The 27,574-nt window shown below is 38.3% G+C and overlaps 1 protein-coding gene across 5 annotated transcripts; it reads left to right on the forward strand.

Annotated features, from left to right (window-relative positions):
- Positions 1-439: 439 nt before the first annotated feature.
- Positions 440-27,524, forward strand: CHFR (checkpoint with forkhead and ring finger domains). 5 transcript variants are annotated; one of them, XR_012045261.1, is made up of 19 exons: positions 440-574; positions 1,084-1,231; positions 3,292-3,391; positions 10,665-10,774; positions 13,217-13,276; positions 13,430-13,642; positions 14,626-14,841; positions 15,453-15,609; positions 15,851-16,005; positions 16,588-16,750; positions 17,699-17,841; positions 18,261-18,380; positions 18,693-18,776; positions 19,500-19,570; positions 20,572-20,659; positions 20,835-20,942; positions 22,034-22,106; positions 24,435-24,592; positions 26,253-27,521. XR_012045261.1 is itself a non-coding variant. In XM_072880106.1 (18 exons), exons 2-18 carry the CDS (start codon positions 1,096-1,098, stop codon positions 24,475-24,477), a joined length of 1,992 nt encoding a protein of 663 aa, XP_072736207.1. In that variant the 5' UTR covers positions 440-574; positions 1,084-1,095; the 3' UTR covers positions 24,478-27,523. The 5 variants fall into 5 exon arrangements, 4 of the variants coding, with proteins under 4 accessions (XP_072736207.1, XP_072736205.1, XP_072736208.1 ...); XM_072880106.1 differs by having other exon boundaries at positions 14,674-14,841; positions 24,435-27,523; XM_072880104.1 differs by having other exon boundaries at positions 24,435-27,522.
- Positions 27,525-27,574: the final 50 nt, after the last annotated feature.

Below are 27,574 nucleotides of genomic sequence, written 5' to 3' on the forward strand. Positions count from 1 at the left end.
AAACCGGGGCTGCCCCCTCCGGGCATGAACCCCCATCAACAGGCACTGCTCCCGCCTCAGTGTGAACTAACTTTCTAAAGCATGTCCCTGGAACAGCAAGTATGTTTTTTATTTAGCCGCTGCTGGCAAACTAATAACTCTTCAACATCGAAGAGTTAAACTACAATTATTTTGCACTGTATGCGGCCGATTAAACGAGCTCAGCCGGCTGCCGGCACGCACAACTCGCTGTGAGGCGCTCGATCCGCCCGCAACAAAGATGGCGGCGAGCGCCTTGTCCCGCTCGCGAGCCGGCCCACACCCAAGATGTCCGCCGAGGCGTCGCGGGTGCCCAAGCCTCGCCATCGCCCTTCTTTTCCCTATGTAGGGCGGCGCGCCGCGGCCTCGCCGGAAAGCGCGACGCTCTAGCTCGGCTGGCTCGGTGGTGGGCGCCGGAAGGTCCGCCTCTGCCCCCGGTGCGTTCTCTATGGCCGCCGTGCGCCGCCTCCAATGGCAGGCCTGGCCCTGCCCAGCCCTGATCAGCTGATGGTGGCAATGTCTGTTGACAGGAGCCGCCCCGGCCGCGGGACTGGGTGTAAGGGCTGGCGCCGAGGGGAGGGGGCGCCGGGCCGGAGGGGGCGGGCGGAGGCGGCCGGGGGGGAGCGGGGGGCGCGGCACCCCCTGCCCTCCCCTCGCCGCCCCTCTCCGCCGGGGAGCGGGGCCCGCTGAGGCGGAAAGTTGGGGAGAGAAGTGAGCGGAGGGAGGGAGGGAGGGAGGGAGGGAGGCCGGCCGCCCCGGCCCGCTCCCCCTCAGGCGGGGAGCGGCCCTGTGGGGTGGGGGCGAAGGGAAGGGGGTGGGCCGGCTGCGGGGGGCCGAGTGGCCCAGGGGGAGGGCTTTCCGACTCCGCACAAAAGGAAGCGGGCAGGGCAGGGGCCGGGGGAGCCCCGGGGGTGTGCGGGGCTGCGGGGCGGCGGCGCGCAGGGCCCGGCCCCCGGGAGGGGGAGGGGGCTGCCGGCGCGGCAGCCGGCCCCGAGCGAGCCCTCTCCCCCCCCCCGGGTGCTGTGTGATGGTGGGGTTTGGGTTCGCTTTGTTTGTTTTTGTCAGATGTGAATCCAAATGGAGCACTCGGAAGGAGGCGAGCAGAGCCGGCAGCAGCAGCAGCCCTGGGGGAAGCTGATCCGGCTGGGTGCTGATGAGGCAGAGCCGCACGTCTTGCTGCTGAAAAGAGAGTGGACAATTGGTCGCAAGAAAGGTGGGACAGGGACACGCTGCGCTGGCGTAGGGCGGTGTTCGGGGGACAGCAGCGATCCCCCCTCCTGGCCTTTAAGACATTGGAAGGTGGACTGCGACTAGTTGGGTTTGGTGCGTTCAACTGTTGGAGGCGCTTGCCAGGCGGTCCCTTATTCCTAATTTACCTCTGGGCTGTGTGTGAAGAGGAAGTTTTACACTGACCTTTTTTACCATTGGGACATGTGCACGTTTAAAGGCGAATACGCCTTTTAGGTTGTCTGTGACAGTTTGTACAAATAAGAAAAAACGATTGTTGATTCGGGAGAGTTTCTGTGTATCAGTCCTGTTTACGTTCTCATTTTGTTTCTGAGGTTAAAAGAAGTTGGAACTGCAATGTAAAATGCTTGTGCTTCACAGAAAAGAAAACGCCCACATAAAAGCCCTTAGTTCTTCTGGCCATATAAAGACTGCCAACAAGTGTACTGAAAGTTTCTCTGAGAGTGGATTTGAAGCTTTATTCCCAGAGTCTAGGGCTTCTACTACTTGCCTTTATTTTAAAGGATTCCATGCTTACTGTATTAAAATACTGCGATGATTGTTTTAAATTTTTTTACTCTGCCCTGACAGCACTAATTTTCAAGCTATTTGACTGACCAGTCACATTCTGTAAATACTCTTGAACAAACACCAGATGCTGTAGCTCTATGAGAAATTCAGATAATGTATTGTAGGAAAAATGTTTTGCCTATTTACATTTGGTAATATACATTTAGATTGCTTATCATTATCTAAGCTGTAGGTAAATTCTTAAAATTGAGGTCTAGTTGAGGGTTATCTTGCAGAAAAGAGATGAATTTTTGCATGTTCTATTGCTTCCATAACTGTTTCCTAATGGATTAATAAAATGAGCGGTTACAAGAATATCAAGCTTTGGGTCATAAGTATTACTTAGAAAATCTTCAGGAGCATTAGAAATGCTTGTGTAGAGCATTTTGTCCTTCCTGCTCCCATATGAAAGTCTAACTCCGTAGAATAGAATGGAAATGTTGGTATGCTCCTGGATAAAATTTAGTCTACTCGCTTTCAGTGGGCTTCCTAGCATCACAAGTTGTGTGGCAACAGTTAACTCTGTAGCTGTTGATTGTTCCTTGAATATTAGGAGTAGACTAGTGATCAACTGTCACCAGCATGTGTAGTGGCTACTACTTTCCTTCTGGATATGTTGTTCTTGCAGGCTGAGATACAGTGCACCCAGTGTGAAGGGGTGGAAGTGAATCATGTTTGTTAATGGTAACTTTTGTGTAAGCAAGTACTTTGAGTCATTTGTGAGCAAGATTAGTGGGGAACCTTGAGCATTGCCTTGAACATTGAATGTTAAAGTGAAGTAAAACTTTGCTCAGAGCCGTGGAGTCGTAGGTAGGAAGGTTTCTGTCATGTCAACATTGTCATTACACTTCTCCATATCCCTAAATCTTAGTCCTGGATTTTTAATCTCCCTTCAGCTTTATTAATGGAATAGTGCTGTCAACAGAGATGAGAAAAATTTTCCTATTTAAAAATAAACAAGAAAAAGACTTTAACATAGAACAGTGATACTCTTTTATTTATCAGCTGTTGGTTCCTACTACTTCCGCCCCAATATACCAGAATGAAGCAGAAGTTAAATCCAATGAAACAGTGTTACAATGATGTGGAAAAAGAGCTGGGTGCTCTGTGATGTATGCCTCTAGAATTTAGATTGAACACTCCAAATATGTGTGAATTTATCTCTGTACCACTCTAGAACGGAGTAATTGAGATTTGATTTCCATCTGCAAGGGCTAGGGTTGGGAGGGGAGAAAAGGGATCTAAAACATCTTGAAATGGTTGAAATAAGCTTATATCAGCACATGGGGCTATCTCACCGCCTATATTTATGTATCACATACTAGACTGTGGTGCTGCCTATATGCCAGTAAAAGTTTTGAACTATTGCAGATGTACATGAGTCAGTTTGTTGTGCATTTATAGCCATGTAGAATGCTGATCTATCTGTGTAATGTGTATTTTTAAGCACACTGGAAAATCTGCTTTCTTTTTAAGGTTGTGACTTATCTTTCCCTGGCAACAAGTTGATGTCTGGAGATCACTGTAAAATCATAGTGGATGAAGAATCTGGTCAAGTGTCATTGGAAGATACAAGGTTGGTTCTTCTGTGAACTTCTACTCTTATCTTCTTTTTAGTCTGTGAAGTAAAATCTTGTGTATTGCTCGAGGCATCAATAGTAAATCCTTCTCTTTTTTGTTTCTTTTTTCCTCTGGTTTTACATCTAGGTTTGGGGGGATTTTGGCTCTTTCTAAATATTTTTTTCTCTACAAAGGAATTCATAGTCTACTGGATGAAAAGTACTGTTGATGTAATAGTTCTGTAGCATATTTATTTAGACTTGTGGAAAAGGTGATGCCAGCATTCTTAAAAGCTCCAAGCATGAGTGTGACTCATTTCAGGCACTTATGTAGGAAAGAAAATACCTGCGGTGATGATCTCAAAGCATAAAATAGATGTGGAGTAAAAATCTGTACTTGTATATACATCTTCCTGGTATTCAAAATATCCATAGTCTATATAGCATAAGTACTGTAGTAGTCTAGCAGTTGTGGTGGGCATGTCAGATGGAGATTAGAGCCTATTCAATCTAATTTAATAATAAAAGACGTTTGCTAGATTTCTACTGTTGACATTTCAGTTTTGTTTCTTTTACTTAACCAGAATGATTATTTTCTTTTCTGGGTGTTTCTGTCCTAAGTTAAGTGTGAGAACTAAAGCCCTTAATGTAGAAAGATATAAGCACTCACTTCACTGGAACTACTATTAAAAAGCTTAGCTTTTTAACAGTATTTAGTGGAACTACTTTTAGTATATAAGATTAATTACATACTTCTTCACATACTGAAGGCCAGTGACCTTGCTATACCGGTGAGGCTATTTCCTGTAGAGTTCTAAGGCTACTGTGGGAGTACAAATAGCACTGCAGGGGTTGTGGGTGGTTTCCAATGGATTTTAGTTTGTTTTCTCATTTCCTTTATAAAATTAGAGATAGGAATTTGAATGGAAGGGTATTTCTTAGGAGGAGATTGTAACCCTCTTCAAATTTTCATCTGCTTCATTTTTGACAGGATTTTTTGTCCGAGATTGCCGAAAGCTTCTGGTTTCTTACATTTAAAGAACTCCATGACATTTTAAAATGCTTCTGTAAACCACATTCTTTTTTCTGCCACATTACTGCAGTCAGTAAAGAAACAAATAATACTTTTCTGCCAGCTCCCCCCATTTTTCATGTCTGGAAGGCATTTTACCCAAAGATGAAGAAGACACTTCAAAATATATTGATGTACATACATAAAGAGGAAATTTCACATTTGAGGTTTTGGAGGGTATCATGCCGAATCCTTGTCCCAACATACCAGAATGCAATTAAATATATTGTTCTGGTAGTTCAGGGTTAGTATCAAACACCTGCTGAGCTTTTGACAAAAATCCTTCCAAGAATATTCTGAAAAACCTTTGAACTGTCTAATTGAATGTCATGCATATTTTGGGGGGGCACTGGCAGAATGTAGGAGCTTTAGTTGACGGGTTTTTTTCAGCAGAATTTTTGCACCTCTGCTCCTTTTCTGTCTCTTGATCAATTAGTAGCTATGTTGATATTAAAAGGAGTCTTTCTCAGGGTGAGGAACTCACTTCCAGATATTTACATGGGCTATGCATTTCTTTTTATTTTATTTCATCAAGTAAAACAGAACATACAGAATTATTCAGGTTGGAAGAGACCTCAGAAAGTCACTTAGTTCAAACTCTGTCAAAGATGGGCCACCACTGGATTTGGACTAGGTTTAGGCTTTCTCTAGTCTGGTCTTGAAAACCTGCAAGGGCAGAGATTCTGTAACCTCTCCAGGCCCTTATTCCAGACCTTAATTATCCTCACAGTGATTTATTCCCCCCCCCTCTCCCTTGCATCCGTTTGAATCTTCCTTGTTTCAATTTATGACCTTTATCACTTCACTAAAGAACCTGTCTCTGTCTTCTTGGTAAGTTCCTCATAGGTACTGGAAGGCTGCTATTAGGTCCCCTGCTCATCAAGCCGCCTTCTCCCAGGGAAAACAAGCCCAGTTCCCCTAGCCCCTTAGCTCATAGGTCTTGTGCTCCAGCCCTCTGGCCATGTTGGTGGCTATCTGCTGAACTTGCTTGATTTTATCAAGACCTTCCTTGTACTAGGTGACCCAAAACTAGATGTACTATTTTAGATGTGGACTAATGAGTTCCAAGAAAAAGGGAATAAAAATCACTTCCTTGAGTTTCTGACTACACCCCTGTTAATACAGCCAAGTGTGCTGTAGGCCTTCATCACTGCCAGGGCACGCTGCTGACTTAAGCCTAGGCATAAGTCCAAGGTGTATGATCTTATGCTTAGTAATAAGATCCACCAAGAACCCTCGCTGGTTGGTCTCTAGCCTGTACTGTTGCAGGTGGTTATTCCATCCCAGGTGCAGGACTTAGGGTTTGTCCTTGCTGAATGTCATGACATTGCCGTCAGCCCATTCCTCTAGCCTGCCTAAGTGCCTCTGAATGGCAGCCCAGCTCTGCCCTTGCTTTGGTGTCATCCGCAAGCTTGATGAGGATGTATTTCCTCTCCCTTTATAGGTTGTAGCTAGAGAAAATAACCAGGATAGGTCCCTGGATAGATCCCTGGAGGGCTTATACTCCCAGAAGCTGTGCAATGGAATGCTAAATTTTAGGGAAAAGTATCAGGCCTAGCAAGGATGTCTAGGAAGTGGCTTATAATTGTCATTCTCCAATGTTATCCCAAATTTCAAGACATTTCAAACAACAAATCAGGCCATGTTTGCCTGTCATGGCAGTCTCAGAGCGTCGCTGTAAATCTAAGCTTGAGAAACGGTCCCTGGTTTCAGTTGCATGTAGCTGGTAGAATTGGTTTAGACCAATGTCATGACAATATAAGCTTATGAAATTATTAATTATGCAGAAACATCCTGCCTTTTTTTTTTCCTTTTTCCTACACATACACACACACCCCCCGAGGCAGGAGGTGCAGCCAGCAGAAAACTAGCAAAGCCAAATTAAAGTTAATTTTCTACATGATATATTCATGAAAAGGTGGGGCTTGTTACAATGGTAGTGTAATAGAAAGGTTGCACCTATGGAGTACTACCAGTTAGCAGCTTATGCATGTTACACTTCTATGTATGTAACAAAAAAGAATGAGATCCTTTATGTGTTCTGCTTGCCTGTGAGTTGGTAGGAAGTGTAGTTACCATTTGCTGAATCAAGAGACTAAACAGGTTGATATGACTACTTGCAGAAGACTATCTGTTCTTCTGGGTCTTCCAATGTTTGTGCCGAATATCAGATGAGCTCCAAAAAAATCAAGCAGGCTGAAAGAAGAAGACTTTTGAATGTTTGAGTTGGCAATACAGAAGCCCAGAGTCCAAAGAAAAATACTGCAATGTCAGCTTTTTCTTCTCCAAAGTGGAAAATAATTTGGAAACATTGCTGTGGTCAAGTTCAGATTTTTCTGGTGAAGAGGAATGCATTGAAGGAGGCAGCTAGTGTCAGACAGTTTAACTGAGTGGACTTTGCTTCTGTATTGTAGCTAAACCAAAGAATATCATCATGTATATATGTAGACAACCAACATTGGTTTTTATCTCCCTGGTAGGATAACGAGTTCTTGGATCTACTTTGGAAAGAATTACCATAAATTTGCAGGTGAAAGAAAATGTGTAGAGAACTCAAAATTATTGAGTAAATAGAAGTTTGGAAGTAACAAAAGCAAAGAGTTAGCAAATAGTACAATAAAATATTCACAGACTCGCCCTTTTTTGGGACATGTTTCTGCTTTATTTTCCAAACCATGCACTAGTCGCTTTATCCTGCTTGAAAGAAAACAAATTATACAATCTGACCTAACACAGTGGAGGCAGTGGTTGGCTTGCCCCAAGTAAAAGCAATTGTAAGATTCTCCATTTTGAAAAAGAAACTTTAAGACAACTAAGGTAATTTTTTTTTTTTTTAAAGACATCCTCCTGTTGTCTTCTAGGAAATTTTGTTAAGGATTCTAAGTAGTAAGTGACGTTTCAGAGCAGGAAAATTTTTACACAATGCTGATACTCATGTGACAGGCAAGCAGGTACTCCCTTTCTGTGGGGAAATTGGAGGTTGATCTTCAGTTGGCACTGATGTCCTTTCTGCTATTAAATTCTCCTCACCATACCAGTCAAAACTATTTATGTGAACATTAAAAGAATGGAGAATGACACAGTACAGAAGGGATTCTGTAACTTAATAGAATTTGAAACTCATTTCAGTTTACAGTGTGTTTAGGATAATATGCATTTAAATAGCAGATAACTGTTAAAACTATTAACCCAGAAGCTTTACCATAAATTACATTATTTTCCTGGATGGACGCTAGTAATTACTAAAAAGTACCAGACTGGCGTTTTTCTCAGAAGGATACCAAAGTATCTTACAACACATAGATCATTCACCTACTTCAAAAGTAAGGCTGTTCTGAGCGAAATGTAGCTGTTCACATCAGTTCTGCACAACAGTTTGGCCTGGGAAGTAAAGGTAATGTCTGGTTCATTAATCGAACTGTAGAGTCATCAACCACATTGGAATTGAGTCAAGGCCTGGCTGGTTTTTTCTTCCACTCTGTAGAAAAGTGACATTGGGACCTTTTGTGACATTGTTTCACAACGCAGACAATTTATATCTGATAGTACCATTTTTCTTCTCTACCTCAAAAATTATACAGCCAGTTGGTATCAATTCAATATTAAGTCCTAATGAATGGCCTTCATATTTGGGATTCTCACTGTACTTTCTACTTATTTTATGGGGACCTTATTTTAATTTGAAACCTCAGACGAATGTACAAATGTGAGAATTTATCATGTGTGTCTGGTTAAAAAAATACCCACAACATTAATCCGGTATGTCACCATATCTGTTAAATGTCTCATGCTGAAGCCTGAAACTGGAAATGAGACACTAATACAATTATCTGGGGTAGTTGGATTTTTTTTTTTTTCCCTTGGATTATTGGCTGAAATATAAATACAACTACTTCAGTTTGCTAATGTATTTAAGAAAAGCTTATTGTTTTCTGTGTTAGGTGGTATCAGTTTATTCCTACTTCATTTGGGTCCATGGATGCCAAATAATTCATTAGTCAGCTCTCACTGAAGTCTGTATAACTGTGCAGAACTGAAAAGATTTGGCTATTTGTAGTCAATTTGACCATGAGGGTCTTGGGTAGCTATTTCTGCAGTTTGCCTTGTGAGACCAAGCACAAGTGGTTACTAGATGTGTGATGATTTTTTGTTGTTGTTTTCTTTTTCCAAGAATACCTCACTTGAGTTACTTTCCCTCATAACCGTCTTGGCACTTGGCAGTCGTGACAGAGCAACTTCATAAAATACATTGCTGTGACATCTTTTTTCCCTCTGTTTAGTGAAATACTGGGACTAGGAATTGCCTGTAGAAGCTAAATTTCACTAAGAGACAATTCTTGTTACTTGAGTTTAGCTGCTTTATTACAAAAGGAGGTCTAAAACACTTACAAAACATGGCAGATGGGAAATGCATGCTTTGTTTTGCCTTCTGGAAAACTAAGGAGGTCAAATTTGATGTTTCCTGGTTTTCTTAAAGGACCTCTGGCAGGCTTCAGGGATTGTTGTAAGCTTTACTGTTTCTTCAACAATTGAAGGAGGTGCAATTTTTGCTTCGACATAATCTTTTTAATATATTATCACTAGCATCAATGTTAAGTTAAAAATGAGTAGTTTCTAACAGACTGACTAAAATTCTTTTTTCCTCTTAATTGCTAAACTTTGGCATTCTTTTAGTGATGTCTCTGTTCTGCTGGTTCTTTGGTGCTTATGTCTTTCAGGCTGGTCAAAATCTGTATGCCTGAGGTAAAAAGGCAAGCTTAAAATAGTTTTCTTGCTTATAGGAGAAGCTTGAAGATTCTTTAATAGAGCAAATATCGATGTGACCCAAAGATTTTTGTTTGTTTCTTGATGTTTAAAGTAGCATTTTTATTTTTTTGTATCTTGTTATTTATGCTGGATTAGTTGATTCAACCATGTAGATAGTGAAAGCAGTTGCAGAGGTAAGAGCAAGAACTGATACCTTGGTCAGGACTTGCTGCAGTGATTCAAAAGGGCTTGCTTTTCCTTTTGACTTTTTAATGTAATGTTTTTGACTTTGTGTCCAAAAAGGTCAACAGTACAAAGTTCTAGTTTTCGTTCTCTGTTCATGTTACTAAATGACAAGAGATTTTTTCCAGGTTGTTTCCTAAAAGAAAAATAATGGGAAGGAGGGGTGCTTATTTCTAAATAACCATCCCTCTCCGCTAGAGAGGAACTGCTCTGTTTGAGGAAGGCTGTGTTGTGTCCTGGGCACAAGCGGTGGCCTCCAGGAGGTGGCAGCAGAGGTTTGCTGTTATTTCCCGCAGCAGCTTGCTCTGCTGAGGGGAAAAAGCAGGTTTTCTGTTCGTTTATATTTGGTACTAATTGCTGAGCTTTTGAATGGCAGAAGTCTGAAATTCTAGAATGCTGCAGTACTGAAAGAGGCTTATTGCAACCGAGCTGGAATTATTCAGTACTTGAATAACTTGACTCAGTTATAAAACACTAATAGCTTGTGTATAAAACATTACCCATAGTGAAGGAGATGCTTCCATTAATCAGCAGTGCTCTGCATTTTCCTCTGCCCCAATTTAATTTCTTCTATGAGTCTTGGAGTTTTTATCAATATCAAAATAATTCATTCCAACTCATCTTTTAATTATGTATAACTGTTTTTCCACCTTACTAACTTCTCACTTTTGAGTTGCAAACAGTCTAAGTAACCTCGGAATTTTAGGTTTTTTACTATTGGAAGCACGAGGGGAGAAAAAATAATGCTGCCTGGCATCTCTGACTGTACAGGAAAAGTTCCTTTGTTGCAGAATGTCTTAGGAGATTCCCAGTGTTAAGGATAACATAGAAACATGGAATACATAGCCTAGAACTTTTTGAATAGAACTCCTGTTGTCCTTTCCTGCTTTATACTTAAAGGGTGGAGATTGTACAGAAACAATCATCTAATTATTTTGAGACATTGGCCAAATGTCAGGAATCTTTTGTCTGTCTGTTTGTCGGCTACCATCTCTTTACCAGTAGCTGCAAATGAGCTTTGAAGTCCTAGCAGCTTTGCACTTCTGTCTTTGGGAGAAAATTTTCACTTGTTTCTGGATTCTTTTTTTTTTTTTTAATCCTGGCTTACTTTTTTTTTTTTTTGAGACCCAGTAGTTTTTCTTCATTAAAAGTATCTTGTGTTTTCTGTTCTTTCTCCTATGTAATTATGAAAACATTTATGCTAAGTTATCTTTTCTTTTTGTTTGCAGTACTAATGGAACAGTAATTAATAAACTGAAAGTAGTTAAGAAGCAGACATATCCTTTACAGACTGGGGATGTGATCTATGTTGTTTACAGAAAAAATGAGCCAGAGAACAGTAAGTAAATGATATTTTTTGAAAGGCATGCTTAGTCTTTTTTTTTTTTTTGAGTCGTGAAAGAAAAGAAAGATCAGTACAATTAAAACAGATTTTTAAAACTCAGTTTTAAGACAAATAATTTGCTAATGTTTAAAAACAAGTTTCTATAGAAGAAGAGGTCATGGATGTGCCAATTTTTACAGGGACAAGTCTGAGCAACTGTCTGAAATTGAAATGTGCCTAGAAGTAGTTTTGGAAGAACTAATGCATGGAATGGTAACTAATGAGGACCTGATCACGTGCCCAGTGCTTCTTTTAGAAGTCAAATTGCTGGAGTAGTTGGTGATACTTTATAGATCACATTGAAGCAATTTTTGGCACCAGAAGGAAAGGCTGCAAAAGCGTTTTGTTTTGGGTTGGGTTTTTTTTTTTTGTTTTAAAGAGGGAATAGGCAAAATGGCACGGAGGTGGGTAAAAGCCCTATAGTGAAAGTAGAATTAGTAAACCTGGAAAAATATTTGTGTGGTCTTAAAGAAGAATCATGCCTCACATGCCTACAATTCTTTTCAGGAATTCTTTTCAGGATGATGCAATTGAAATAACATAATTAGTTTTTTTTAAAAAAAAAATTAATGGGCGTCCTTCTTCAAAGGTTTTTTAAAAAGCCAAGCTATTGTTGGGCAGGAAGTAATGTTCTTTCATGTGTTAACTGGGTAGAAGTCAGGGACCAAGGTTTAGGTGTGAATGCTTAGGTTTTGCAATGGAATGAAATGAATAAAAGACTTCATGAATGATCTGTGTTGTCATCTGTCTTAAAAGTGTTCATAAATGATATGGGGAAATTAAAGCTATTAAGACAGCAGAATTTTCATTTCATACCTTTTCATTTCATACCATTTCATTCAGTTATACAGGATCATTAAATCCAACGCTGACTGAAAAGATTTACAGAAAGAATTTAATTGCTCATTATTATGAAATAACAGATGGGGTTCAACTTTGATAAATGGCGGGAGAGAGGGAATGGGCAAGCTCTGTTTTTACGTATGTATTGTTGTGCCCCAGCCGACTGCTCTGTCCATTAGCATGCAATTCTTCTTTTAAGAGTGAAGTATGTAACATTTAAATTTTAGTAGAAAGCACTCACTTTCTGGAAAAGACTTTAGATGAAAGAGGCATTTTAAACGTTAATTCTCATTACTGTATTTGATAGCTCTGAAGCAGAACTTTAAGGTGAACAGACAGACTTTGTATGGTCGTAAGCTCCCCTGTTATTGTGAAGATAACTGGATGTACTGGGAGATGGGGGGGTGTAGTAGTAGATACATTTACAGCATGATATTTAATGTAAAACACAAGATGGTATTTACAGTTTTCATACAGTAATAGACATATGAACTGTTAATCTAAAAAATAGTAGATACATACATACTCACTACTGAAATACTTCCTTTATGAAGTTGCTGTTAATTTATATGCAGACAGATCAGACCGATTTATGCCGTCTGATGTAAATGTTACAAGAAGCAGTGATAAGCTATATTTGTCTGTCTGTATGGCTTGTTTATCTCACAAATCCTTTCTAAGATGGCACTATTGCAGTTGATGCTACTTGGGAGAACTCACTTAGGCGAATTTTCCAGGTACTTTTTAATGAACTGAATCACTGATTTCTGTTGGGCTTAACAAGTATTTGAATTACCAAGCCTCCAGTTTTGCTTTTTCAGCTTCTCCATTTTCAGACAGAGAGAGAATTTAGATTTGGCATGCCTATTTGGCCGTTCTGAGTAGTTCTGAAGGAGACAATGCTCTTAACTTTTGATCAGAAAAAGGGTTGCTACCAACTAAGAGAGTCTTGTTTGCTTCTAGGTGGCTGGAGATGGAAAAAAAAAATAGCAGCAAGTTAGGGGAATCTTTGGAACTGTATTAGGTTGAAGTAAGGTGGAGAAGAGAGGGATATTATCGTGTTGATTTTATTAATAGATACTAAATTAGTTTCTGGATGAAACTTATGGCATGTCAGTCTGTATTTTGGAGAGTTCATGTATCTCACAAAGAAATGAAATAAAATTGATTGAAGAAGTTGGGAAGTGAGCTCAGAAATAATCTGCTTTGAAGAACTTTCATTCAAGTATCAGTAAAAATACAGTTTGTTCTGACACAGAGCAGATTTTAGGTTTAAGAAATGATTAAGCCTCTGGTTCCATGGCTGGCACAAGTTAAACACAAAAAGCTGCTCTGCCTGGTTTCCTGAGAAGAAAGGATCTTGCTGTGCTGTTCCTAATTGCCTCCTAAGTAGGAGTATTAATATTGTACTATAGAGGTGACCCCTCATTTGCCTCTTCCATTGTCAGACACTTTGGGGAAGCAGCCACTTGTGAATAGAAGTTGTTTATGTGAGATTAAGGTTAGTGAATTTTTCTTTAGAGGTTCTGACCAATATTTTTTAATCTGTTTCAGATGTTGCTTATCTCTATGAATCCTTAAACACAAAACATGATGCAACTCAAGAACCAGTAGGTAAGGAAGTAATTCAAGATCCATGAAGAGGAGCTAAGCTCCAATGACTAATGTAACCCTCTTGAGAGAGTTTGATTCCTTGGAATTTTGAAGCCATGATGTGGTGACTGTCACACAGATCTTTTTCTTTCCTTTCCTCCCTTCCAACTGTAGAAGTTAATGTAGAAAACCAATGCCATGTGACCAAAGATACCTCAAGTACAGGAAGAAGTAATGATGAGACCCAAATTATCTCATCAGCATCAGCTACTCAGTCTTGCTATGAGGAACCACAGCCATCTACTTCTACATCTAACCTCTTTAATGCTTCTTCTACCTCTCTTATTGAGTCTGCATCTGTTCAGCAGGATAATCCTTCTACATCTGGTAAGAACTGTGTCAAATATTTAAAGTTTGATATCCCATCAACTGTTACTCCAGGTTTGAATTTTAACAGTTTAATCTCTTACCCATATCTGGGTCTTTAGCATTTGCTTTGTAAAGTTCTAGTGAAAATACCAGGTGGATATGTGCATTTTAACTTTCTCTCTATGAGTAGGCAGGGTAAATCCTGGTGGATGAGTAAGGCAATTGTGAGAATTGCTTATGCTCAGAGGGGCAGAAAATGCACGTAAATCCCAAACTGTTCTATCTTTACAGTACAGTTTTGTAGTGGAGCACTGGTGAAAACTTAGCAGATGTATGTGGCTCATATAACAAAGTAAGTAGATGTGAGCGCTCGTGCAGTCACTCCGAGCAACTACGCTAATTGTCACTGTTACTGCTGCCAATCACTAGTCCCGTTTCCCTTGCTTAGAGCTCTAAGGCCAAAACATACCGCATGGATCCCTAGTCTAGTATCTCGCATTATGTTGGCAAGTGTAATACCACAGTGCTGTGTAACTCTTAAAATAGAACTCGAGCAAGAACGGCTATCTAGAAAATGAAGTTTGTCAACAGTTCATTGGGACTTTTTAAACATGCTCCTATGAAAACAAAGCTTTGCCCTCTGCTGTGATCCTGACCTGTTACATATGATCAATATTGCAGAAATCCTCTGCCTGGCATCTTTGTCAGGAAGACCTGGTATGGATAATAGTCTTATGAATAAATACAATTTAAAGAAGAATGGGGATTTTAAGTAGGGTTACACAACTAATAGCTTGTTTTGCCCCTACGTCTTCCAATTAGTCAGATTGGCTCAGGATGCATTTAGTATAGTTATGCAGACATTGCTTTTTGTGCTCCACTTTTTCCTATTCAGATGTTTGGATTGATGTGTGTGGGTCATCAGTGTTTGAGTACCTTTCGTTTTCACATGGCCCATATCTGTATGCAGCTATGTTCATGTTTCTGTTTTTATTTTGCAGGATCACAATCCTCAGTTTTCACTCCTGTGCCTGCTTTCCCTGTCTTAGAATCTGTGTGTCTAAGAGCACTGCATGACGAACATGAAAAGCTGGATATGAATACTGAAACTTCTGCAATCGCTTCAGAAGTCACTGACAAAGAAAAAACAGAATCAGATTCTCAAAGGACAGGGGAGGAGGAAGGTTTGGAACCTGCTAAGAAGAAACTAAAAGGAGGCTAGTATACTATAGTATTGTGCAACCTATCCTGCACTCTTTTATGTTAATGTTATTGTTGAAAGTTAGTTTAAAAAACTTAATTAGAAACTTAAAGCTATGTCCATTTTTCATAGAAGCCCAGTGAGATTAACAGAAACATAAGGATCTGTGCTTATTTTTCTTTACTAATATGAAGTAAATGCAAAATGCACGCATATCAAACCTAGAAGGTCTTGAAAGGTTATGTTAGTAGGGGATAGGTAACTTTTTTCCTCCTCACAGTGTTATTTTATGTTTTAGTATTGTATTAAATAAGAAAAGCAAAACTCCCCTCTCATTCTGCCCGCCCAATCTCCCCCTTTCCCCCTCCCAAATTGAGTCAGGTCAGCTGTCATCAGTCCTTCTTCAGTTTGTTTCTTGCTTCTTATTGACTTGATTTCTGGTCCAGTGAAAATAATGGCTTCCGTAGCAGAAGCTGTTATGTGTAAAGCAAGAACCTTTAGTGGGACCACTGCCAGTGAACAGTGACTCAGTGTATATCTTTCAGGTCTTTTTTTTTAACATTTAAATAAAAATAGATGTAAAAAAGCTTCAAAAACTACATACTGTGGAATCTCCTGTCTTTGTAGATGAAGATGCTTGTCCAAATCTTTCACCAGCAGCTCCAAGTGAATGTATAATTAAAATTGGCTCTGAAGATGCAAAAACATCAAATGTGAAACCGGATAAGATGGAAGAAACATTAACTTGCATTATCTGCCAAGAACTGCTGCATGACTGTGTAAGGTATGTATGATTGACAAAAGCTGTAATCATATGGTAATAATGTAAGAAGTTCAGTGACAACTGTTTGAGGAGGCCAGGATATTTAGGGTTTTCACAAGCCCATCTGAGTCCCCTTTTTTTTCCCCCCCAATCTATATAGTCAAATTGATGCTAAACAGTTTTTAGAGTGTTATGAATGTATCTGAAAAGATTTGTGTTTTGCCTCCATTTCTTTCATTGTTTTCATGTTTGTGTTTTCCAGCTTGCAGCCTTGTATGCATACTTTTTGTGCTGCCTGCTACTCAGGATGGATGGAAAGATCTTCTCTATGTCCAACTTGTCGTTGTCCGGTAGAACGTATTTGTAAAAACCACATACTGAACAACTTGGTTGAAGCTTATCTGATTCAGCATCCAGGCAAGTTGAACAGTGTGTGTAACAGAATCTGATCTATTTCACACATCAGCTGCGTAATTGATGTATGCACAAACTGGTGTCTATTAAATTTCTATGTATGTTTTATTACTCTGCTGTTTTCTCGGACATGGCTGTAAGAAAACAAGTGCATTTAATACGACATAATAACTTGTAATATTTCAAGTACTGGGTGAGAATTGAAGGTGATTTAATACTATAACTGAGTATGCTAAGAATTCTTTATTTTATTTTGTTACTTAATCTTGAGAAGGGTACAGTTTTATCAAATAGGGCACACTGATTAGGCCACCTAAACTCAGATACTTCTGAAAAATATACTTGAATATGGATTTAATTAACTTTGATCATGGCCTCTTGAAAACAAAACTTAAGTTGCCTGATACTACACTTCTGTTAGCAGAGAGGGGAATTTAACTAAGATCTTCTAGAACTCTGTTATACAAAAATGAGTTTTATGGAAATTAAAACACAATAAGTGTAACTGTGTTAATAAAGTAGGGTGGGGATAAGGGATGTGAGGTGTTCTTTTCTCTTGAAATTTGAATTTGGTTCTCATGCCAGACAAATGTCGTAATGAAGATGATGTACGTAGCATGGATGCTAGAAACAAAATTACTCAAGACATGTTGCAACCTAAGGTGCGGAGATCTTTTTCAGACGAGGAAGGAAGTTCTGAAGATTTATTGGAATTGTCAGATGTAGATAGTGAATCTTCAGATATCAGGTATGTCTATTTAAGTTCTGCGCTGAATTAGATTTACTTATGTTTGAATGCACAAACCCACAAACTGAGCTAGTTTCACAAACGCTGTTATTGCTGACAGTGTTTCCATGATCATTGCCAGAATGAATCTTATTTTCGTTTTCAGGTAAGTTCATTTTTACCAGTAATTATCTTGGCAATTCTACTGGCCATCCTACTGAACCTTGAGCAGTCAACAAAAAATAATTAAAATTAGAACTTCCTAGGAGTCCAGCAAGATTCAGTTTATGACCAACAGTTCTATCCTGAATTATGCAACAGCTTCATGTGAGATATGTGAAATTACCTTTTCCAATTACTAATTGGCTGTTGCCTTAGAGAAAACCGGTTTCTGGCTGAGATCATGTCAGGAGATGAAGCAGTCCATGACCCTATGAGTGCAGCTGCAATGATTGTGCTTTCTTATGTGTCTGGAATGCTGCTTTCACCAAGTGTATGGTACCGAAGCAGCTGACGCTTGACCTAGGGATTCCCAGGCACCAACATATCTCCTCTTTATTTCCAACGGCAAACATTTTTTGCTGTATGTCTAGAGGGGAACAGAAGAACTCTTCATGTAGATAATTATTCCAGCTTTGTTCCTCTCTTTCTTGTTCATCTCACTTCCAGTCACACTGCTCTTTTTTCTTTTTTCTTTTTTTTTTTTTGTTTTGGTTTTTTTTGTTTTTGTTTGTTTGTTTTTTTAAACTACTTGGGCAATGCTACAAAATACAAAGTTTTTGTCTGTTACAGCTACAGCAGTCTTCACAGCTGTGAGGTACTGAGTTATGTAAACTTCCATATGTTACTGGATGAAGAAATTCCAAATTTAAGCTTTGAAAGCATGACCAACCCTGTCTAGCATAGGGATATGAGTTACATTTGCATTTGTTGGCTGTGATTTCCTATGACCTTATTTTATTCTTTCAGTCAACCATATATAGTATGCAGACAGTGCCCAGGGTATCGAAGACACTCTGTTCCATCTCTGCCTGGCACAGGCCAAGAGACAGAAGCAGGAGGAATGCAAGCACTGGGAGATGCACCATCTACATCTGCCAACTTCCCTGCAGGTCAGTGGCATGAAATCTTCTCAGTAGTGTGATACTGGAATGCTACAACTCATACACCCATTATGAACTAAGCAAGATCGCTCTCATAGACTGCAAGAGTAACACTTCACATAGGTGTCTTTGCAAATATCATGAGATTTGACCATGGTTTTTCTGTGGTTGTCCAAAATAGATTGCTGGTGGTTGATAGTTCTTAAACTGTTCTACATATGGAATATTTTACACACCGATGTAGTTTAGAAGTCTGAATGCCATTTTTCTGCTCTTTTATAGAATCTTTGTAAAAATGATATTGCTTGCTTATTACTTTCAGATTTTTATGTTGCTAATATTCACCAAGATTCCTAGTCCAGATTGCAATTGTGTACATTGTTCAGTCTATCCCTTTTTTTTTTTTTTTCTGTTTTTAACTCATGTAGCTGTCCAGGAATATGTGTGTCCTGCTCAAGGAAGTCATGTAATATGCACCTGCTGCTTTCAGCCAATGCCTGACCGACGAGCAGAGCGTGAACAGAATCCTCATGTTGCTCCTCAGCAATGTGTGTACTTTTTTTTTTTTTTAGTCTTGGCTACAGAACTAAATCTCTCCTTATTTTTAATTAAACTTAAGTTTACTTTGAAGAGTGTTCTTTATTTGAATATTATTTTACCTGGACCCTTGTAGCGACAGCATGAAAGAATCTTCCGTTATAAAATTTATTATTCCTCTATAGAATGTATTTTAAATGAGAAAGTTGTACTCTTTTTAACCAAGTTTATCAGGGCTCTATTGCTATTGATTTATAAGAACAATAACTGTTGAGTTTTGTTGTGTGCAGGTCCTTACAGGGGTTTTCTTTGTTATTTTACAGGTACAGTTTGTCTGCAACCCTTCTGTCACTTATACTGGGGCTGCGCTCGGATGGCGTGTTTTGGCTGCTTGGCACCATTCTGTGGTATTGTGGAATAATCTGTTTCTTATGAGCCTGCTCACTTTGCAATAATGTCTGTCTGTCTTGAACTTTAGGTAATTTAAGAAATATAATAGATTAGTTTGTAGCACTGTCATGCAAAAGGAAACAAAGGCTGTGTCCTCACATCCCAAACATAAAAAAATTCTTGAGTGGTATGTGTCTTAACTTTGAGAAGATTTAACTTCTTGTCTTCATACTATATTGGGCTTGAAAACTACACTTGTTGAGCACAGTGCTTTCCCACAGAAAAAGAATTATGGTGTATTTCAGCCTAGTAAGAGAATCCTACAAATCAATGCAAGAGCACTGAACGCCTGATGTTAACTGATTAGAAAAGAACCTTACCCTCTTAAACATGAAGACTCCTGAAATTCAAGGTTTTAGACTTTTTTTAAAATAAATTAGAACAGTTGAAATGATTTGGCTGCAGTTTGAAACTAATGGAACATGCTTTAATAACACTGTTAATTTGTGCAGATTAGCAGTAGTGTTTGTGGACTAAAGGTGAAATTGTAAAATCTCAATGTCTTGTCTTTGATTGCCACTGGAAGTTATATATCACATGCTTTAGCATACGTTGAATGCAGTTACTTACTTGGTGCTCACATGAGTCTGTGCACGTTATTTCAGGAAACAGAAGAAATGTGTGAGGGCCGTGGGGCTGGGGGAGGAAATAGTAACTTTTCTTCTTCTTGTTCTGATTAGAAATAAATCTTGGTGATAAGTGTTTAGATGGAGTCCTAAATAACAACCACTACGAGTCAGATATCCTAAAGGTATGTTTAAAAATCATTATGTATGATGCATAATAATAAATGTACAAAGTTTAAGATGTACTCACTCATGAAATGATAGGCATGTGCAGCCTAACAGTTACAGTGGCAGCATTGTGTCACTTGCAGCACCTGATTCTAAAAGGCAAATTTAATGAGCCTTGAATGTTCAGCTGGACCAAAGTTATAGTTACTGTGTCTAGGTTGGGAAGTATTTTGGGGTGATAATTTGGCTCTTTCAGTCTCTGTGTAAGAGGGCATCGTATTCGAGAGATGCATTCCATTTAGCATCAGCTCTTCCCATACCCCCCAAATTAACAACAACAACAGAAAAAATCACTTTCATGCAATCTGGATGTTTAATTTCTCCAACGTGTATGTCTGACAGGTGCCAAGAAGGCCAAAATTCTAGTCATAACTTCTGAATTTGAGTTTAAATGACTGATAGACACGCTGTAAAATTCAGATATGCTTGGTCATTAAATCATAAAATAATTTTATTCATATGAAGTATTTGTTAGGGAAGCCAGTTTCTACAGTCTAAAGTGTAACATCCAAAATATTAATTAAGAGAAAAATCACTAAAATATACCAGGAAAACAAGGCTCATTAAATGTTTTTTTTCCCAGACAAGTTAAATTTCACGCTGGGTTGCATGGAAAATATTTTGCCCATAGCATAATGGGGTTATCTAAATTAGGTAAACTGGATGAAATCTTGAGTTAAGGTAAATGAGAGTGTGACTGAAATGAATCTATTTGCATTCTTTTGGCAAAAGTGGGGATCTTCTGAAACAAAGGTACTGAGTGGAAGGTTTTATTGGTGATCTGAAAGTATCATGCTATAATTAAGTTAAAGATATGTAATTTTTACTTGTAATCAGCATCAACCCATTTTGAAAACCTAGTTAGATCTAGATTTGGAAATACTTGAGAGTAAATGACTTGGTTGCTCTTTAATGTTGGAGGTTTTTCTATATTAAACACTTAAATTGCTCTTTTCAGGATTACCTGGCATCCAGGGGTTTGACATGGAAAAATATGTTAAACGAAAGTCTCTTAGCTCTTCAAAGAGGAGTTTTTATGTTGTCAGGTATGTGTTATGTTCATTTTTGTACATGTATAACTCTTTGTCTATATATAACTCAGTAATATTATCAAGAGGTTTGAAGTTCTGTGTACGTAACCAGTGCCAGCATGACATTCCTGTTAAATCTGATTTCTCAAGCCTTACACTGACATTATGTACAAACTGGTTTTCTCCCCAGATTACAGAATTACTGGGAACACGGTGCTTTGCTACTGTTGTGGCCTTCGCAGCTTTCGAGAACTTGCCTACCAGTACAGGCAGAATATTCCTGTTGCTGAATTGCCAGGTGGGGATTGCTTCGCACAGTAAAGGGGAAAAGCAAATTAAAGAGTTAAAGTCAGTTTTATCCTTGTCCTTGCCTTTTTAGCACCTTCATGTAGCCCAGTGCAAGTCTCTTTGCAGGGCTAATATCTTATGCTGATTGCTTTACTTGTCAGCTGCTAAGTTTGCATATACTTATTGTCAGACTCCCTAATGGAATCTTTTCTTTCAGTATGATTTCTCATCTGTAGAATAAATATATCTGCATAGTGAAAAGAGGAATTCAGTAAAATCCAGAATATAGTCAATAGGAACTAGTTGCTGTAATTTAATTTATTTTCCCATTTAAATACATAAAATAATGCACCTCCTGAACAATTTCACATTTTACCAGCTCTCAACTAGGAACAAGAATGGTTTCATAAATTAATTCTAAATCTGTTTGCATTTACAGTTTTAGTATAAAATAGCATGCAAACAACTGTGCCTCCTTCAATCCTAAATCTTTTGGGAACAGAAGCTCTTCCAACAGTGTACTTTTAAATGTTACTTTTGTCCATCTAGTTCCCGTTGCTAGCAACAGCTTCCCTGTCTAACTGTTGAGAACTCTGCTTCTACTGCTGTGCATAATGACAGACAGTCAGTCTACCTTGTTTCTCCTTAGTATTGCTTTTCATTTTAGTGTAACAGCCTGCTGGACAGCTGAGTTCTAATGTAGGTAAAAGTGGGCAGAAAACAACAAACTCTACCCAAATGAATAAATATTTCTTTCGTATGGAAATGTATCTAGACATATGCGCAGTGTCTTAAACTGTAAAGTCCATCTCTGAAACTAAATGGTAAAATTTCAGTTGACAGCACTGAGAAACAAATCCTTTCATTGTAAGTCTGCGTGAGCCTGATATTTAGAATGAATTCTTTGTCCTTTGCTACGTGTTTGCTTTGTTTCTAGAAAGGTGGACCAATATAGTTTAGTCGTTTCTTGCCAGTCATGTCTTGTTTCTCTACAAAGCCTGCTGTGATGAGTAACCACCATTAGCAGTGGCTTAATAATCTACATCACCTTATTTAATGACTTCCCTAATAAATGTGGCATTTCATTTGCTCTTTTTGTAGTGACTGTCACATCACGTCCTGATTGCTACTGGGGGCGCAACTGTCGAACTCAGGTCAAAGCACATCACGCCATGTAAGTCATACAATGTAGAAAGTGGGCTTGGGTGTTGTTTGTTTAAAAAAAAAAAACAAAAAAAACAAAAAAAACCCCACACAACCCCAACCTTTGAAGTGCCAGAAACTGCGTGAGTAACACTGTTGCAGCATAAGCAAAATTGGGTGAGCTTTGGGGTTTTTTTTTTTTGTCATTTCTCTTTTTAACACAACTTTGAAATGAGCCCTTTGTGCCTGTCAGAGGACACCGCTAGCACTTGTAAGTTAATGTAACCCATTGCTGACACTTCTTGAGTCTTGTTTTCCACAACTCCCCCTTCATTCCTATTCTTCTCCCACTGAAGCAGCTTCTCATTTGCTCATGTCTGGGTGCTTCTGAAAAACCTTGTATATACAATAATTAGCCCTGTGCAATTTCCATTTGAAATTGAGAGACTCTTCTGGTGAAGTGTGACGTACTTTCAAGGGATAAATTGGTGGGAATACTTTGCAACAAGAGAAGCAAGAGAAGTTTGGAACATGTAACATTAGGAACCTGGTGTGGCTTAGCAGTTCCTGGCTTTGGAGGAGTTTCTAGGTCTTACGCTTCTGACCCAAGCAATCTGCCATATGGTGAAAATGAAATACTGAGCCTGGAAAGAGCTTAACCCTCTCCTTCTCAAGTGTTCCAATGCATCTAGGGGACATGGACTCCTGGTACCTAGACATTCATGAGAAATGTCGATCCAAAATAAATCAAGGTCCTTGATTTAAAAAAAATCAAGGCCGTTGGTAATCAATGCAATTTCATTGCTACGAAAAGATGCATGTGTGGTAAGACAAATATTAAAGACCTGGAAAACAAAACAAAAATTATCTACCTAGGAGCTAACTGGTTCCAGGGAGGGTAGAAAAATCCTTCTTGCTTTATGAATAATTCTCTAAATTCTCAGTGCAATTTAAGATAGAGGAGCTGTTACCCCGTATTGAGAAATTGCTTTAATGAATAGTAGATTCTGCAGTATCTTTCTAATGCTGCAATGAACATACACACTTAGCATAATTCCTTTAATATTTCAGGTACTATGGATTGAAAATAACCAGTCTGTACAGCTCAGGCAAGCAGATCATAAGAAAGACTTGTAAAATATTCATCCCCAGTCTCTCACAAATTCAGGGGGTTTTACCAAATAACTTCAAAAATAATTTGGGATTTAAGTTGCAGATGTAATTCAAAGTACCACTGCGATCTGTAACTTCACATTACAGGACTGTCTATGTTCCCAGAGGAGATTTTGTTTTGAAATGTTAGAGGGTTAATTCAGTATCAAAGCACTCACCAGTTGTCTTCGTTCATATTGTGGTGGATAATTCCATCTAGAATAGAAATGAATCAGGGTTTTTTTTCCTTTTTTCTTCTCCTTTTTTCTTTTTTTTTTTTTCTTTTTTCTTTCAAGCATTAGCTGTTCCTAGAACTTTACTGGCAGCTGCTCTTAGTTCCTAAAATCCATAAAAGCAAACAATCCTGTCATACCATTCCTAGATATCCAGTTACTTTTTTTTTTTAAATTGAGCTAAACTGTTTTACTAAGTAATTTGGTTATGTAAGCAAGGTTTCTTTCTAATCTTTGATCTAATTCAGCAAGAGGGAGAAAATTCATGGTATCTCTTGCATCATCTCTTCCACATGTATGCGTATATACACACACTCAACACCCCAACTCCTGTTTCAGTTATGTATCAGGGGACACATAACCCAAGTAAAAGAAAAACAAAGAATGAATAGTGAGATGTTTTTGAGAATTGGAAAGAAATGCCTCATTCAAAATTGTGTTATCTGTTTAATTCATGAAGACAGGCTTGCCATTCCCATAAAATCTAAATAATACAGAATGAGAAAAACTTATTTTTCTTTGCAGAAGAAGATTGTAAGCCAGTGAAAGAACATGTTTATGTTGAAATGTATTATTAGCCTGGTTAATTCTAGTTCTTAGGGACTTGTGTAATGCTGTCTACTAAAAATTACTAATGTCTCACAGGGCAAAATTAATTCACTGATTCCTGTTTTAATTGCCTTCTGGGTTTGAAGTATGCAGAAGTGTAGAGGAATGCTTTTAATAACAGGTTTTCTGTGTGCATAATAAAACTAACAAGGGTTAGGTAGGAGAGATGTTGAAAATCCTGTTACAGATAACAGGGTAGTAGAGTACAATCTAAACAGGTTCCGAAAAACAGATATGTTAGCATGCAAATGTTCTGCTTTAAACTGTTTAACATTTAAAATACCCTGTGAAAGATGCTGACTTTTTTGTTGCCTGACTTCTGAGAACTTTGTTACATTTTAATACTTTTTGGTTTTTTATTTCAGGAAATTCAATCACATTTGTGAACAAACACGATTCAAGAACTGAGTACTTGTAGTCTGTAGAGAAAGGACAAAAACCTGTTATACTGCTTGTACAGTTTAAGGTTTCAGGGGATCGTCTCAGTTCCCCCATAGCAGGGAAACAGTAACTTTTGCATCAGGTAATCTGGTGTGAACTTTTTAATTTGTAGAATTTTACAGCTGTACATGAATAAGGTAGAGTTTTTTTTCCAAGAAAGTCCAGCAAGCATTGCATTCCGTCCTCATGACTACAGTGTCCCTGTATCACTTCAGTGAAGAACACAAACAGAAATCACACACACAAAAACCAGCCATATCTTGGGAAGACCTAAGAATAAGGAGTGTATTTGCACTACTTGTGAAGAAACTAAGAAAAATCCTTAGACTTAAAATAGAAATGTTTTGTAAAAGTATCTGATGGATATTTCAAGAGCCATTAATATTTAAGAAGGAAATTGTCAGTGTATATTTGTAACTGCATTTTGCGGTAGTCTGATATTTTGTCGCTACCCATTGCATTTGGGCTAGAAGCCACATTAATATTCACTTTAAAAAAAAAAAATTCCGTCCATTAAACAGCTGTTTCAACTTAAAGCTTCTGCCATATGTGCAGTGTTATAGTAGTAGTAGTACAGTTTCTTTTCTTAGTTTAGTCATGTTGATGTTTTTATTCACATTTAAATTACAAAAATAATTGCACAAAAATTTGAAAATCACATTTAAACTTGGGGTAATACTTGAAGCAGAACAGACTTCTGCTAATATTACTTCTGTAGTGTTTTATATCAGAAGACCAAACAGTGCTTTTGACATAGAGCAGCCAGTAGGACACACTGGTTCATTTTTTGTATTTCTTTTTTGGTTTGATACCGTATGCTAAATATGTACCTCTGCCATGCAGCTGTTCTCTAGCATGCATACACTGGTGAAAATGTAGAAAAAGCTATAATTTAAAACAGAATATAGCAGCTTTACTGGAAGGAACAATCTTACAGAAAATAATTCAGTTTGGACAAACTGTAGCAATATGGAGGCATTTCTGGGTAAGGATAGGGATGATGAAGGGGAACACCAGTGTCACTGACATAAAAAAAATGTAGATTTTATTTTCATGCCTTCTGCAGAGCTCATTCAGGAAACATCCCAAGCAGCATTACAAAAAATCCCAACACAACCTCCCCCAAACTGATCTGATCTGATCTGTTTCATCATAATCTGGTAGCTAATGTTGACAAACCTCAACTGGGACCAATTCTTCTTTTTCATCATACCTAGAAGAGTGAAACAGAATGAGAAGAAAGCATACAAAATTACCTCTGTAGATACCATGTTGTTTTTAAGTATGCCTTATTTTATGAGCAGGATTTATTCTTCGATGTTAAAAAGTGTACACACAATATCTTGTGATATAATGGAGCACAAATGATGCAGCACATCACGTCTGCTGGTGTCAGCGAATTAAACAACTGTTTCCAGTAATGCACATCTTAATATGAATGCTAATTAGAATGATGCATTTCTGTTTAGATTTTTATTTTTTAAAATAGCTGTCGCAAGGATGGGTCTGTTGACCATGCCCATATGCTATTAAAAATACACTTTGGTGTGGACTTCTCTTCCTAATCTCTGGGCATTTTCTCCTGTGAGTAGGATTGAAATTGGACCTGGAATAATACTTGAAACTTCTTTTAACAACAACAGTGTGTTTCTGTCTTTTAGTATTATTAACAATGTTTGGTTGCTTCTGTATTTGTATTTTATGTTTAGACTTTTTTTTTAATGGTTATTGTATCTTCTCAGGACAACCATTCCCAGCTGTTTTTGATCTCATGTTCATCTCTGGCTGTGCATGTAGCAAATTGAGTGCAGTTGTGGAGATCAAGCCTTTGCACATTATATGCAGAAATGTGCTTTGCATTCTCATTCTCCACTTCCCACACCCCAGATGGGCTTTCAGCATAGACTTGTCACTGTGCTAGTGTTCAAGCCTCTTGTGCTGAATTTTTTTTGTTGGTCAAGAATAATGTGTCTACAGTACTATGTACAACCTCGCTTGCACTTACTCAAGTTATGTTTGTACAGGGATGTATTATGTGACTTTAAGAAAAAAAATTGGGGGAAAAGAAAAACAAACAACAAAACTCATGTACTTAACATCGAAACTACCTGTGCAGTAGAGGTTCTTCAAATTCCTTTTATAAACCCCTCTTCCTTTTCCCTGTTACAGATAATTAATCTGCCTTTCTATGCATATAGGGTTGCGGTAGTGCAATGGAATGAAGGGATTTTTTTTGTCATTTATATTGTACCAGGAAGAGATGAGAAATTAACTTGCAGATGGGGAGGGTGAATAAATCCTGATCTTTATATGCTCTTAAGTAAGTAAGAGTATCTGTCATGGGTATTACATACTCTACACATTAGACCTTTTTAAATGTATGGTTACCAGGTGATAGTTAATGTGATAAATGTATGAACTATGCTTGGTGTAATTGTTTAAATACTGTAAAGGTGCAGCATATTTTTAACCTGTCTAAAGCACACCCCCACCTCCTTTATAAGAGATATTTGGGAGCTGAGCATGAAATGTGGTAGAATAGATGTTGTGAAAACCGAGGTGATTATGATAGGGTTTGACATAGTGGTGAACAAGGTATATAGTCTCTCTCTTTGAGAAAGTTCTTTTATAAAGAAGGTGGAGAGTAGTTCTTCCAGTTCTCTTTTGTGATTTATTTTTTCCTGAACTAAGAAGTTATTAATTAAAAAAAAAAAAAAAGATATTCACTGAAGTTGTCTGTTTCTGTTTCTTCTGTGGCATTTTCTCTCGCCACAGAAATGGATGTATGCAACACTTGCTAATACTTGATTAAGCTATTAGTTATCGGAATGTTGAGATTTTACAATTAAATATCATCCTTGAACTTGTAGTAACTGAGAACGACAGGAGGTTTTGTGTCATTCCAAGAAATTCTCTCAAACTTTCTTAAAAGCGTCAGATGGTATCACAAAGGATCATCAGTATTTCTACAGGATTTATAACGAATGATATAAGCAAAAAACTATTAAATAGAATTCATTTTTGTCAACAAGATGACTTCAAGATGCTAGTAAATAAAAAAGTT

Source organism: Ciconia boyciana, chromosome 15 (genome assembly GCF_034638445.1).
Source record: "Ciconia boyciana chromosome 15, ASM3463844v1, whole genome shotgun sequence".
Classification (NCBI taxonomy): domain Eukaryota; kingdom Metazoa; phylum Chordata; class Aves; order Ciconiiformes; family Ciconiidae; genus Ciconia; species Ciconia boyciana.